We start from the raw sequence: 15,111 nt of genomic DNA, 5'->3' as shown, positions 1-15,111 counted from the left end.
CTAAAGGGATAACATATATATGTGCTCCACGACTTCGTCTCCGTGATAAAGCTCGGGAGCGGTTCTCTAGAGGCTGTATTTGACACGTGGAGTATTCTTGTCCCCGCTGGGATGATCTGGACCGTTTGATTGATTTCAAACCTTTTCAATTTTTTTTTTTTTTTTTTTTTTTTTTTAGAAATGATATTTCCAAACAAAACAAAAACTCTTCAAACAGAACAATATATTTGAATAATATTATTTTGTAAATTGTATATGATTGTCTTATAATTTGATGATATGATAGTAAAAAATAATCATTAAATAAGCACTTGGAAAAAAACAAAAAATAATAATTACAAATTTTTAGTGTCATGTCATTCTAATTATATAGTAGTATATTTGATAATATTATTCAATACCTTATATATATATATATATCATTTTTTTTCTTATGCGTTCGCACCGTCACTGCAAAAAAGCAAAAATTCTGAATATCTAAGTTAGTTCTTCGGAGAAAAGTGTATGCATCAATACACAAGATTTCAGTCTTAGGTTAATACATGTAATGGCCTATTTATAGGTTAAGAAGTAAACTTAGACATGTACTAGGTCTCCTTCTTCAAATTAATTTGGGAGTCATGAGAGTTTGAATTTAACCTGGGCTCCTACTCCAATTTAACTTGGAATAGAACTATTAGACCAGATTCTTCTAATAGAGTCTCACTAAGATTCAGATTGTGTCTCACTCAATTGGCAACTATGTGGGCCTGTCATTGGCTTTGAGGCCCGTGATTTGATGGCTGGTTGAGTGAAATTATTCCCAACAATGCTTATTCGATTTATACAAGGAAAAATAAAATGGTATGGGAATGCTTCTTATGCAATTGATAAAAGCAACCTATTTAGTAGGGCAACAACCTCGATTTATATGTTGGGTTGAAGATGCTGGCAGTTAATAGCTATAACTGATAACTGCCATAACCGCTAACCGCTTTTTTATATAATATATATTTTTATAATTATAATAATAATAATAATATTTATACTTATAACATTATCAATTGGTGATTAAATTTCAATTTTTTTGAGATAATTAAATCACAATTTAAGTATTCATATATTATCACTATAATTTATATGATTATATCACATGATGAATTGATGATTAAATCATATGATTATATAATAACAAATAATACATATATAATATGAGATAACTCATAAGTCATAAGTTATAAGTATACAAGTTAATCATATGATTCATATTATTCATGCACAATGATAATCACGTTTCATATAATATCAAATTAATTATTAATTGACATTGGATTAAACAATGTGTCACTTATAACCACTTTTTTTTTGACATGTCCACACAAAGGAAAGAGAAAGAAGGATTTGAACTAATAATCTTTACTTCATGAAACGTGGTTCATAACCGATTGAGCTACCTCTTAGGAATACTTATAACTAAAATTGAAGTATTAATGTATTATCATTATAATTTATATGATTATGTCATATGATCAACTACTGATTAAATCATATGATTATATAACAACAAATGATATATATATATAAGTCATAAGTATACAAATTCATACTAATACAACAATTAAGTACCTAGAGATTTAGTTCTAGTATATATTATAAAATATAAACTTATAAGTTCATATAAATTGTAATTATACGTATATAATACAAATTGTTTTTTAGAGTATTCTTTAACCCTTTTCTCTTAAGTTATTAGTAATTTTTTAACCATTGATTTATCATTTCTTACTAAAAAATGACGTAGTTTTTCAAAGGGTGTATATTCATCATTTTCATCTGACCCTAAACGGATAAAGCAGTTCTCTCTGTCTCTGCCGCCTACCTCCATGTCTCTCTCTGGTCTCTGTCTAGCTGTCGCTGCTCGATGCCTCTGTTGCTGATTGCCTCTCCTCACTAGTTTCTGCCTCTCTTGCCGGACTTCTGTTTGGATTATGTAAGGATTTTTGTCCCTCTTCTCTCTTATACATTATGTAAGGATTTTTGAATTGCTTATTGGACTGTTTGGATTTTTGAATTTCTTGTCACTTTTGTAGAAATTCATGTTTGGATTTTACATGCCCATGATTAGATTTTCTTAGTTTAATTTTACATGCAATGCATAAATTCATGTTTCTTAATTTAATTTGGGGGCAACATTTAATTTGGATAAAATGGAGACGAACCATTTTATAATGAAGATTGCATTTAATGACATATATGGTGTCGTATAATTTAAAAAAAAAAAATTTATCAAGATTTTGTTGCATATATGGTCTTTCTTCTTTTTTTTTTTCTTTTTTTTTTTTTTTTTAATAATTCCTCTTATTTTTCAAAGAACATAGTGTAAAGAAAAGAGTGATAAGTTTCTTACCTTAATCTTAATTTTAAAAAATAACAACATTCTTTTGGCTGAAAAAAATAAAAAACAATTTTAATGCAAATTTATCATTCATTAAAATTGCATCTCCAAAATTATAGTGACGATTTTTTACATTGTTAGATGAAAATACGATATCATTTATATTTAAAATACTTATAAGAATCAGAATAAAACTTTTTAATTCGCAAACTCAAATTGAACCTCATATAACTCTCAAAAATAAAAAAATAAAATAAAAAAATGAACCTCATATACGTATTTGAGAGAATTAGTTTGGTCTAAATCTACAAATGTTTGATGACATAGCAACGTGCAATTCACTTAATAATTGTAGTGAAAGAGACCAAAATAAACCGTATACAAACAGTCTAACGTTCATTTGGGTTTGTAATTTTAAAAAATGATTTCTAAAACGCAATTAAGCATTCGGCAAAATCGCAGTTTGGCTTTTAAAATAGCAATTTAGCATTTAAAATTATGAGTTTTCAAAAAAGCACCTATTTATATGCAATATAAAAAAAAGTAGATATAATACATTTTTCAAATCGCAAATTTTTAAAAACGCAATTTCAAACAATCAATTTTCTGCGATTTGATTTAAAATCTCATTTTTGTTCTATAAAATCACAATGTCAAACGCACCCTTAGTCTAATATATATATATATATATATATATATATATGAGAGAGCCATTCCATTAAAACAAAATAAAATTAGAAAAGGCAGGGTGGAAGACCCCGACAAACAACCCTAAAACAGTCATCACAATGCAATAAAATAAAATAAAATAAAGTACAAATAAAATGGAAAAATGGATCTAGACATATTTGACCCCATAGTTCTTGACCAAAAGGCCGAGGAGAGGGGTATGTGATGCAATCCAATAAGTAGATCACCGAAAAGATGGTGCAATAATTATGACTATGATGAGGTAGTCGACTGAAGATCACATTTTTCTGCATCCTTAGACAAAAGAACATGTGTTCTAAAACTGTTTCGGATAAAAGAGAAAAAATTTTATTAAGAAAAGAGGCGAGAATGGGCTCTCGACAAGAAGATCTGAAACCGGATACCACCAAAAAGAGTCCACATGCACCAGTGGAGAGGGCAGCGTGTGAGCGCCCCATGCGCCGGTGGAATGGGTGGCTGGAGGTTGCTCACGGAAGTGAACGAGCAACATTAGATGTACCTTCCAACTTCCATGAAAGAAGAGAAAGAAAAAACAAACATATGTTGCCTTATGATCCATATTCTTAAAATGACGTGACCCTATACATACAGTTAGATGCAAGACAATCTAATCTATACCCCCACTTGAAATGAAAATGATCCTATTTCTTTGAGCATTGGTTGTGTTGATGGAGAGAAAAAGGAGCAAAAATACAAACTAGAAACGATGATCTATTACCTGCTCGCAACATCTCTGTTCTACATATTCGTATATCATAATTACATAAAATCATCTGTTCACTCTGACTGCCAAATAAAAAAGGGGGCCTTCACATGGCCACATGATGCCGCCACTGGAAGAACATTTGCTACACCTCAGAGGCTGCCAAACGCAATTTCAAAGTATCTATCTAGCAAGCTAAATCTCACCCAAAACTGGGATAGAAAATCGAAAAAGAATGGAATTGGGTGCATTTGGGCAACCATCCAACCATCCAGAAGTTTTTAAAAAGTAGCAGTTCGTTCATACATATATTATCATATTCTTTCATCCTTCTGTCATTGGCTACCATTTAGCCGAGAGAGTGAACCACCCAAAATGCTCCCATTTACCTCACTCTTGCAAAGAGGACACAAGGCATTGATCCTCAACCACTTATCCACACAATCTTTGTGGAAAAAATGGGAACATGGCAACTCTCTCAGCTCGTCATTGTTTGCATATTTTCCCAAGCAGATGCAACAAACCTGCACAAATTACTAAATAATTAACGCAACAGAAAGAATAACAACAAAAACAAAAACAATACCACCACCAGCCATTTATGTATGCAGCCATGTAAAAGGAACAATATGCCCTAACCAAACATAATTGTTCCAGTGAAAACTGGCTCAATGTAGCCTTAACATGTCATGGACAATCAGGTCCTGGTTTAAGTATTTGGCAGCAACAAGAAAAATGTGATGCAGCAATTTCAATATTTGAGAAATCTATTTTGCACGTTCAAACAAGTTTGTCTAATGCTAACTTCAAACAACAAAACAAAAAAGGAAAGTATGAGTCATGGTCAATTTTCTTCAACAGGTCAACCTTTCAAGACGAATGTTACTCTTTACACCATTTATCGTACTCATTTCACGCCAGTTGATGTGGCATGTTTTAAATGGCTTTCCATGTTAGTCAATATGAAATGGGTGTAAAGAGTATTACTCTTTCAAGATTGCAAGTCTTAACCTAATACTGCACAAATAATCCAATAGATTCAAATTTTCAAATCCTCAACATCTTCTGACCATTTTCTATCAGGGACTTGAATGCATGTAGAACCAGAACATGCAACTCAAGGACTCACTCAATATTCAAATGGAAACTCGCATATTTCCAACTATATTAATTCAAACCTTTCACAAGTTCAATGAAAATTAGGAACTGACTCCACATCCATGATTAAGTTATATAAAATGCTATGCTTGACTGGTCAATGAAATGAAAACAGAAAACACAGAAACACCATTAAACAAGTAGTACAAATCTCCAAGGAATGAGCCTCTTTTTATTCTTTTGGTTTTTAAGTAATAATCTACAAACCCTCCAAAGTATGAACCTCTCATTTCATCTTATCAAAATCACAAGGTCTTAATCACTATATGGGCATGGTTCATCTTAACCAAAAAGCAATGAGAACAGCAATTATAGCCATACTTTCTCCATGGAGGAAAAGAAAAAGACATGACAGAAGCCCTCTAGCAATGATGAGGTATGATGTAACAGAAAGAAAGAAACATGGAAGGCTCACAATGGAGGCCAAGAAGATAATGAGAGAAGACTTACAGCATCTTCTCCAGAAAACAGGTGCTCCTTTTCAGTTCCTGCAGCCACAACACCACCTTCACTGACACCTGAGTTGCTTCTCTTCAACTTAAACTTGTATGTTGGTAGGGCATCAATTGATTCAGGTGTGGCTCCTCTAGTCTGTGTCAGATCTTCTCTAAACCCAAGGATGGAGATTATACAAGGCAAACAACAGCAGATTGTTGCACATAAAATGAAGGGCATAGCATATCCAATACAGCTGAAGGTAAGAAACACTATACATAACCTGCAAAGCAAAAAGATGCAGAAATAAGAGCTCTTACAAAGTGCAGAAATGGGATGTGCTCTCACAAAATGCAAAAATGAAAAGCTTAGAAAGGAATAGACACCACAGAGCGATACCTGTACAAATTAGGAGCATCACCAGCAGATGCGTGCCCTCCAAAGACCCACACATTGCCAACCACAAACCAAACCGCAAAAAAGCAATCCAGGGCCATTTTGAAGTATTCCACAAGTACCTTAATCCTGCAACATAAAGTTGAGCTTATCTAAAAAGGGAGAAAATAAAATAAAATAAAAATACAACTCTCCTACCAAATTTGCAATACCCATGCATTTAATAAATACAGGAAGCCTAGCAATAGAAATAAATGTTTTTTTTTAAAAAAAAAAGCTCATATAAAATGAGTCGAGCTTTTCCAACTGAAAAGTTTCAAAATCTTAAATATTCAATAACATGACAGCTAAAAAAATCCGAAAAACTAGCTGTTTCAAAGAGTTAGACACCTGGTGACAGATGATTACAAATCACACTTTCAGAATTGTCATCCTTTAACAACTGACAATGATAGTCACTACTGAAGGATCACAAAAATAGTTTAAAGCAATGACTGATACAGGTAAAGATGGAAAAACTTTAGGAAAATGCTCAGTAGAAAGAGCATAGATAAATCAGCAATAGAGGAGTCCAGTTACAAAATGTGCCACTTGGTCATACAAGAGGAGGCATAGAACTTTATAAAGCACAACTTTGTGGGGGCATATATCAACACCTGAATAACTAAAGAAATCCACAAAATCCGGGCCTCTGCCCATACTCAAAGCCAGCACCGATGACTGAGGGATTTCAAGTTCTGGCAGTATGGGCTCCAAATATTCAGAAAAGTACCCGCCTTAGCTCTTAGCCAAAGGCCAATGCACCATTTTTTTAAAAAAAAAAAAATTAATCAACTCTTTCACCCACTGTACAGAATTCTACAATCTCAGATAGCAACAATGCTGAAAGCACGCACTCAGGGACTAATAAAAATACATCCAATGCCATTTAGACAATGACCACACAAGTGAATATCGTGGTTTTTTTTATCAAAATTTTATTCCACAAATGACTGAATTATTATGACAGCACAAAATGACCAACTGCAAAGGAGATTGATAAGTTGATTTAACAGCCCAGCCACAAGGTGTGCACACTTCAAAAGACTCAAATTCAAAGTGCAATTTCTTGATTTGCAAAACATGACAAAAGGGGAAGATATAGAGGCAATTGGGGTATCTCATACCTAAAGATAAACTGGGGGGGGGGGGGGGGGGCGGGTGGGGAGGAGGGGAGAGAGAGATAATAAGGGTGAAAAGAGCATGACAAAAAAAAAAAAAACACAGAAGGGCTTCGTATACACATAACACATGATGCAACAATTTTGTACTGACACATTCCTCCGCATTAGACTTCCAAATCCATCACATGGTCATTGTACCTTCCATTCCAAACATCCAATTCTGCATCCATGGCCAAACTGTAGCCACAATCCTTTGAAGAACCAGACATCTATTACTACCAACCAAAGCACTACAGCTATAGCGTTGGATTTAAGAACTTCAATCTTCAAAGCAAGTTTTTAAAACAGCTTCAGTCACTCATGCAATTTAACAGTTCATCACAAAATGGTAGAATGTAAATTTTTCCAACAGGGAAAACAAGTGGTGTAAAACACTCCAAGCATAAACAGCTTAAAATAGCAATAACAAACCATACCTTGCACTCAGTACTCCTGAATGTTGACTGCCTCTAGAGGTTCCAACAGCAGTCTGATGATCTTCTCCTTCTGAATTCCTACTAACAGACAGAGAAAATGGCCCGGCAGGAACATTAATCTGAGAAGTCTGATGGGGTTGAGCCGAATCTTGCTCTGAAACCTGGTTACGATGGCGATAGCGCCAATAAAGAAGGGGGAGGGTGGCAACACATCCAGATGCATAACCCACAATCCATGCAAACAATGGCGCATGTGGATTTTCATGCCTTGACAAAGACAAAACAACAATAGACGCAATGATCTGGCCCAGAGTGAGAACTAGTTCAATCGATATCCATACCCCAGAATTCAATGGACTCCTGCGTCGACGGGCATCTCCCCTCCTTACATGTGAGGAGTTCCTGGAATTTGTACCATTAGAGGAAGAAACTGGGGGTTGGGATATGGAAACTCTAGCGCTACTTGAAGGTCTGTCTTCCAGCTGTGATGTGTTTATGCTATTAGAGCGTCTATCATGAGGCAAGCTCGATGAGGATACATCGGCAATCCCCGGTATGTCAATGATGTGCTCGCTACTGTTAGGGTATTCTGGCCGCTCCATTAACAATGGGCAAGTATCACTTTGACTTTCACACGGTAGTTCCGCCGAGGGAACATCCATCTAAGTCCACCAAGCCAGATGGGAATAAGGAAAACATAGACTTGTATAACAAGGACACTGTGATTACATCCCAGTCCCAACTTTGGTGAAACAAATGTCACTCTTGTCCTTTCAACTTGTACTGACTAACTTAAATTACTTGGCACCACTAGGCGTGGAGAATTGAACAACTTCCCTTCTGTTAAAAAACAAAGTAACAACTTAGCCAAAAAAAAAAAAATGGTGGCTAGAAAATAGAGGTGAAGTAAGAATGGAATATGCAGATTTTCTTTGCTCTAACTGGTTACAGCAAAACCACAACCCATGTGGGAGTGATGTTACTACTTGTCTTGGTTTGGATGATCTTTCGTTTTTCGGATACAAAAGCAATATAAAAAACTTAAAAACAAAATTGATTTTCTTTCTTTTCCTCTGATTTCTTAACAGCCAACCAAATGCAAGTCACACATGAAAAGGTGATGGTACATTATGTAACAAACTAACCACATTTTTTTTTATTAAGTTAAAACCAAGAGAGATATAAATATAACATCACAGCCAAATTTACTCAGAGTGGGGGGAAAAAAAGAACCTGATTTACTTGCACTAGTTTATAACCACCACAGCTGTACCGATTCACTGGCCACCACTGATAAACTTGACAAGATCACCAAACCTATTTGATGTAAATTAATGGGTAAAAAATTGTTCCTCAAACAACAGAATACAAATCACAAAAACATGAGATTCTTCAGAGTTGTACTGATTTACTGGCCATCACTGATAAAACTTTTTAAGAACATCAAGCCGATACAATATAAATTTTAGGAGTTACCAAAGAAAAAATCTCAAACAGAAAGAATAAAAATTAATATAAATCGAAAAATAAGATTCGTGAGAGCAGTCCCATGCATGGCACCAAATACCTAACCCTCCAATTCTTCACAAAGAAAGCAAACTGAAAGTGTAATGTCATGTCATCTTTCTTCCACTCATTAAGCGAAAACAGTGATATTATGCACTGTACAGACAATCTATTATTTCCCAAAAAGATGATAATTGAAAAGATGTTTTCATAATCTCACTGTCTTCTTATGAAAGATCTTTTCAAGATCTTTGATAAGAAGACTGAGATTATGCACAGTTGAAAAGATGTTTTCAATTCTTAAACCCAAGATATGAAAACTCGAAACTTCTAATTTCTTTATTCTTCCTAACATAATGATATTATGCACTGTTGAGAGGAATTTTATTTCTCAAAAACCAAAGAAATAGGAACTCTAAGCTTAATAGTGATATTATGAACAGCTGAGCGGATGTTTTGATTTCTCAAACCTCAAGAAAAGAAAATTCTTCGCTTTTCCCACCTTTTGGCAACCAAGCAAGGTATGGCTAATAACAACTAGCCATTGGAAGAAGAGACAGACAATAAATTTGTGACAAAAAAGAAGAAGCACCAAACAGAACAGAATTCAGCTCAAATGATATTAAATTCCATAGTTTCACTATACAATGCCTTAAGAAAATAGCTTAAATGGCACAACGGTGTGGGTTCAAGACTCACCGGCTGTAAGTGTAACTTGCCAATCAAAAAAAAATTCAAGAAAACAAATCAAATTCAACCACTAGACGTTGTTGAGGTCAAATTTTCAATTATAATGGACAAAGATTACATAAAACAGAAAATTTAATCTTGATGAAAAATAAAAACTAATTTCACAATGAAACTTAAAGCAATCGATAATTTCATTAAAAAAAAAAAAGTTACAAAACCCTAGAATTCAAACGTTGACTCATCAAGAACGATCGGGCAGTCAAAATCCCATAACCAGAGATTCCAGAAATTGCAAAAATAAACTCACAACCAGAGATTCCTACAAGCATTGGGGCCGTACCAGATTGGGCTTAGCGATGGGTGTCACAGTGGTGAGGAAGAATCGGAAGCGATGAAACGGTACCGTATTTGGAGTCGTCTCTGGCTTCGCTTCTTTTTACTTCTTTTACATCCGCGTCTGCTTTTTGTCGCTTCGCTTTATTAGGAGGCGGAGAGAGAGATAGAGATAACGTCAGCTGTTGGACCTCCGTTGCTTCACGGCGTCACCTGAGAATATATATATATATAATATATCATAAAAGGTTCCGTGCGGTTTGGGCAAATATCCGTCCCACTCTTGGACGGTCCGGAACTGACAAGAACTCAAGTATTCCGTTTACGATACCGCCGTAACATCGTCCGGACGTGGGGCCTTTGATCTTGAGCTATATACAAAACTGTCGACAATGCCTAGGTGTTTGGTGAAATGCCTATGATCTTTACATTTCTGGATTTAAATCATGTGATTTAATTTAAAAAAATAATCTCTAGCAACATTGTATATTTTATTTAGCTAAAAAAAAAGACTTTTTTTTTAAAAAAAAATAAAAAATTAGATACTACTTTTGAGATAATAGCTTCAATTAGGTTGTAGTCTAAGCGGGATATTTTGTACCTTTCAATAAGAAGCAAACATATCAACTTAAAACATAAAAAAAAAAAAATATAACCATCCACAACAAAATGCATCATAGGCAAAATACCCACTAATAAACCTACATGAGCCACCGTCTTGATTGGTTTTGGAGACTCCAACGTTGAGGGGTCGGAAGAAGGTGGGGAGTTTGATGGTGTCTGTGGGCGTTAGATTATAACGAATAGAAAAATCAATGAGATTGATTTGAATTAAAAATACGGTGTTTTCAATTTTCATCTCTATTTATTTGATGTTTTTACCTAATGTATCAAATTTCTATTAAAGACTATATTAAATTTTTTTACACCACTTCCTAATAGAAATGGCTCTACTACTTTTTCAATACAAACGCTAATATATTATCTATCTCTTTATTTTAATTAAATATTATTTTTATTTTTATTATTTCTTTCTCTACTCTACCACTCTTTTTTTTTTTTTTTTTTTTGAAAGAAATACATTCTAATTTCATTGATAATAATCACGAGCATAAAACTCTTACATCGCAAGAGCACAAAGCCCTGAAAATGCAAATTATAGCCGAAGCTATAAGGATACAACATTACCTAAAACCTCCGCTAACCTATGACTAGTTTTCAGTTGAAATAACAGATCTGCATAAGACAGACGCAATCCAATGCATAGGTAGCGCAAATTCCTCCTCGACCCAAAAGCCAGGATGAAGTTCACATCCACAACTCGAAGGTTTTGACTAAAATTCACATCCACGACCTAAAAGATCTGGACCAAAGTTTAGTTTACATCCAGATCGAGTGGCTAAGCCTTATTACAAAACAGAAGCAAAAAAACCAAAATAAAACGTTGGCGAACCAAAGAGGCAGGGCCTTATTACAAGCAAATAACAGGAATGAAATGCATACAGGGAAAAAACATGAACAAAGACAATACAAGGAAAATAAAACAAACGGGAACATGCACACGCAGCGTGGATGCCGATTGTGCACTTGCCGGAAACCGACACCGGAAGGGAATGATGGAAGCTCGACCCGGTGGAGACCGGAAAAAGCCCAAAACAGTGGATGGAGGGTGGCGAAACCGACTGCTAGTTGGCTGGAAAACCATCACAGCAGGGGACGTTGAAGCTCATTGCTGGAGGGGCACGAGGAAAGACCTAGCATCGGACGGTGGGCGGCAGAGCGGGCGGAGGAGATCGGCGGCGAACACAAAACAAAACTAGGGGGAGTTTGAAAGAAACCCCCAAAATCAGCACCCACACCGAGTGGCACACAAGTAAGGCTACAAGAACATCACACAAAAAACACAGCAAAAAAACAGAAAGGAAAGAAATAGAAAACAACCAGAGAGTCCCGCCAAGGACAAAAGCGAAACAAAGAGGAAGGGGCGACAGAGAAAAGGTAGGAAGGAGGCAACCTGAGTCAGGGACATCAAGTAAACTACTAGCACCCGGTGCAAGGGCAGGCGAGGGGGAGGAGGGAGGCAACAAACGGCCTGGGGGAGGGGGCTTACCTGAGGCTGCGGCGCTAGAGAGAAAGTGAGAAAACCCTTACTCTACCACTCTTTTTGTATTAAATATAAGTGCTTGTAACTTTTTTCCGTATGGTATACCCAAACCCTTAATCATTTCTTGGTAGGACTAACAATCTTTAGAGTGACCGGTAGAACAATACCGGTGCTTAAGATATTGCCGTATATCAGTTAATGAACATTTTGGGCCTATTTTTTTTACTCTTCTGAGTCTTCTTTTTACCTCTATTAGAGCTTATTTTAAACGATTTTAAAAATATTTTAGGCTTGTGTTTAGTGTTTTTGGCCGGTTTTAAAAAATGCTTTATTAGTTCAAAGTATTAAACAGAATGAACAATATAAGATTAGAGCATTTACAATACTTTTATCTAAAAATATAACAAAACTCTTAAAAAGACCCATTTTAACAAACTCCCTACATTATTTTAAGTGAAAAATTCACTTTATCCCATAAAATTTTAGAAGTTTTTCAATTTGAACCCCAATATTTAAAAATTTGCAATGTAACTCTCTAATGTTTCAAAAATTTTCAATTCAGATCTTCCGTTACTAATTTTCGTCTAATTGAACGGAAATCATCTCACATATGTCTCACTTGAAATTTTAGTAATTATTCTCATTAAAACCTATAAAATTACAATTGCGATTACCCTAAAATCGCTATATGATTTTTGCTAACTGTATCCGCGTCATCCGTATATGCGGATACCAGATAACAAATAATAACAATTAGTTGCGTTTAATAACCATCCCGCTTGTAAGTAAATGCACACTACTATACCAACATACGGAGATAAAAGTTGACTATTTAAAATAGAAAGTACACTTAAAAAAAAAGCTATTTAAATAATACTTTTCCATTCACAGCTTGGGAAAGCCTCGTCATTTGATCTGTTGACTGCTGTCCACGTACATTTTACAATTCAAAAAAATAAAAAAAAATAATACTTTTTTATTTTTTACTGATATTATTATTATTATTATTATTATTATTATTTTGTCTGGAGAAATACCTAACACTTTTTCCGAGAAAATGCCACAATTTTCTCATCGACCGAGGAAAAAAAAGAAAACCAGGAACTTCGTCCATTTATTTTAATGGAGATCAAACAGCCATTACATGCTTCTTAGATCTCCATCGCCTCTATTTCTTTCTTTTTCTCACGTCACCTTAAAACATCAAAAAATAATATAACCATTCACAACAAAATGCATTATAAGCAAAATACCCATTAATAAACCTACACGAGCCACCATCATGGTTAGTTTTGGAAACTCCGGCGTTGAGGGATCAGAGGTAGGTGAAAAATTTGGTGGTAAGTGGTAGGCGTTAAATTATAACGAATGGAAAAATTAGTGAGATTGATTTGAATAAAAATACGGTGTTTTCAATTTTCATCTCTATTATTTAGTGTTTTTACCTAATATGTCAAATTTCTTTTAAGGAGTGTGTATTAAAATTTTTCACACTACTTCCTAATAGAAATGGCACTACTACTTTTTCAATGTGAACTCTAGTATATTATATTTAGGAGAAAGTCCACATAACCCCTCAAATTACCACTCAATTGATAATATCCCTCCAAACTTTCAATTATGACGATGTCGCCCCCAAACTATCAAAAATTGTCAATGTCCGCCCCCCACTGGCAAAATTACCCTTAAAAAAAAAAAAAAACTAAAACTAACCCAAAAAAAAAATCCAAACGTTGGCCAATTTTTTTTTTAATCAATTTTATAAGAAAAAAATTAAATATATAAAAATTGAAAATTTTCATTTTTTATTTTTATTTTTATTTTTGTTTTATAATTTTATTTAAATAAAATTTTACGTTTTAAAAAAATAAAATTTTCGTTTAATAAAATGAAATTTTTTGTTTTTTAAAACTAAATAAAAAAAAATAGTTAATAAAAATTTCCGTTAAAAAAAAAAAAAGTTGTTTAAAAAAAAATTATTTTTTTTAAAAAAATTATTTTTAAATTAAAATTTTTTGTTTTAAAAAAAAATCAATTTTATTTTTTTGAATTTATAGGGGTATTTTTGTCTTATTGAGAAATCTATAAGGGCATTTTTGTCTTATTGCTAGTATTTGGGAGGACATTAATAATGTTTTGGTTGTTTGGAGGGGACATTGCCACAATTGAAAGTTTGGAGAGACATTGACAATTGAGTGGTAGTTTGAGGAGGGTATGTAGACTTTACCCTATTATTTATCTCTTCATTTTAATTAAATATTATTTTTATTTTTATTTTTATTATTTCTTTCTCTACTCTACCACTCTTTCTCTTTCTGTATTAACTCGTAACTTTTTTCCGAATGGTATATTCAAACCCTTAATCATTTCTTGGTAGGATTAACACTCTTCCGAGTGATCTGTAGAACAATACTGGAACTTTAGATATTGCGGCATATAAGTTAATTAGCATTTTGGGCCTATTTTTTTATTTTTTCCTTTTTGAGTCTTCTTTTTACCTCTATTATAACTTATTTTAAACGATTTTAAAAATATTTTAGGCTTGTGTTTAGTGTTTTTGGCTGGTTTTTAAAAAATGCTTTATTAGTTCAAAGTATTAAACAGAATGAACAATATAAGATCAGAGCATTCACAATTGGCTCTTTACATTTAACTTTTCTCTAAAAATATAACAAAACTCTTAAAAGACCCATTTTAACAAACTCCCTACATTACTTTAAGGAGAAAATTTACTTTACCCTGAGGAGTTTTTCAATTTGAATCTTAATGTTTAAAACTTGGCAATGTACTTTCTAATGTTTCAAAAATTTTCAATTCATACACTCCGTTACTAATTTCAGTCTAATTGGACGGAAATCATCCCACCACACGTGCGTCTCATGTGAAATTTTGATACCCTTTATTTCAATTTTGTCATAATTAAAACATATAAAATTACATAATTACCCTAATTAAAACCTATAAAATTGCAGTTGCAGTTACCCTAAAATCGCTATATGTATCTACAACGTGATTAGTAATTTTTGCTAACTGTATCCGCATCATCCGTATATGCGTATACC

General features: G+C 33.8%; 1 protein-coding gene across 2 annotated transcripts; it reads right to left on the bottom strand.

Moving 5' to 3' along the window:
* Positions 1-3,776: 3,776 nt before the first annotated feature.
* On the bottom strand, positions 3,777-10,087 carry LOC132189897 (E3 ubiquitin-protein ligase At1g63170). Of its 2 annotated transcripts, none has more exons than XM_059604729.1 (6): positions 9,936-10,087; positions 8,650-8,733; positions 7,417-8,256; positions 5,781-5,906; positions 5,397-5,664; positions 3,777-4,312 (listed from the first exon to the last, which is right to left on the bottom strand). In XM_059604729.1, the coding sequence occupies exons 3-6, from the start codon at positions 8,076-8,078 to the stop codon at positions 4,124-4,126; spliced, it is 1,245 nt and encodes a 414-aa protein (XP_059460712.1). In that variant the 5' UTR covers positions 8,079-8,256; positions 8,650-8,733; positions 9,936-10,087; the 3' UTR covers positions 3,777-4,123. The 2 variants fall into 2 exon arrangements, with proteins under 2 accessions (XP_059460712.1, XP_059460711.1); XM_059604728.1 differs by having other exon boundaries at positions 9,953-10,087.
* Positions 10,088-15,111: the final 5,024 nt, after the last annotated feature.

This window comes from Corylus avellana, chromosome ca8 (genome assembly GCF_901000735.1).
Source record: "Corylus avellana chromosome ca8, CavTom2PMs-1.0".
Taxonomy (NCBI): Eukaryota; Viridiplantae; Streptophyta; class Magnoliopsida; order Fagales; family Betulaceae; genus Corylus; species Corylus avellana.
Note: the sequence above shows the minus strand (reverse complement) of the source record. Positions and strands in the feature narration are given on the sequence as shown.

Bases quoted from the DNA above. Each gene is read 5' to 3' on its own strand.
- LOC132189897 (XM_059604729.1), bottom strand. From the start codon at position 8,078: ATGGATGTTCCCTCGGCGGAACTACCGTGTGAAAGTCAAAGTGATACT. The intron at 5,907-7,416 runs GTATGGTTTGTT...TTTATGTTGCAG, and splicing joins TCAGGAGTACTGAGTGCAAG to GATTAAGGTACTTGTGGAAT. The intron at 4,313-5,396 runs GTAAGTCTTCTC...TAATTTGTGCAG, and splicing joins TGTTTTCTGGAGAAGATGCT to GTTTGTTGCATCTGCTTGGG.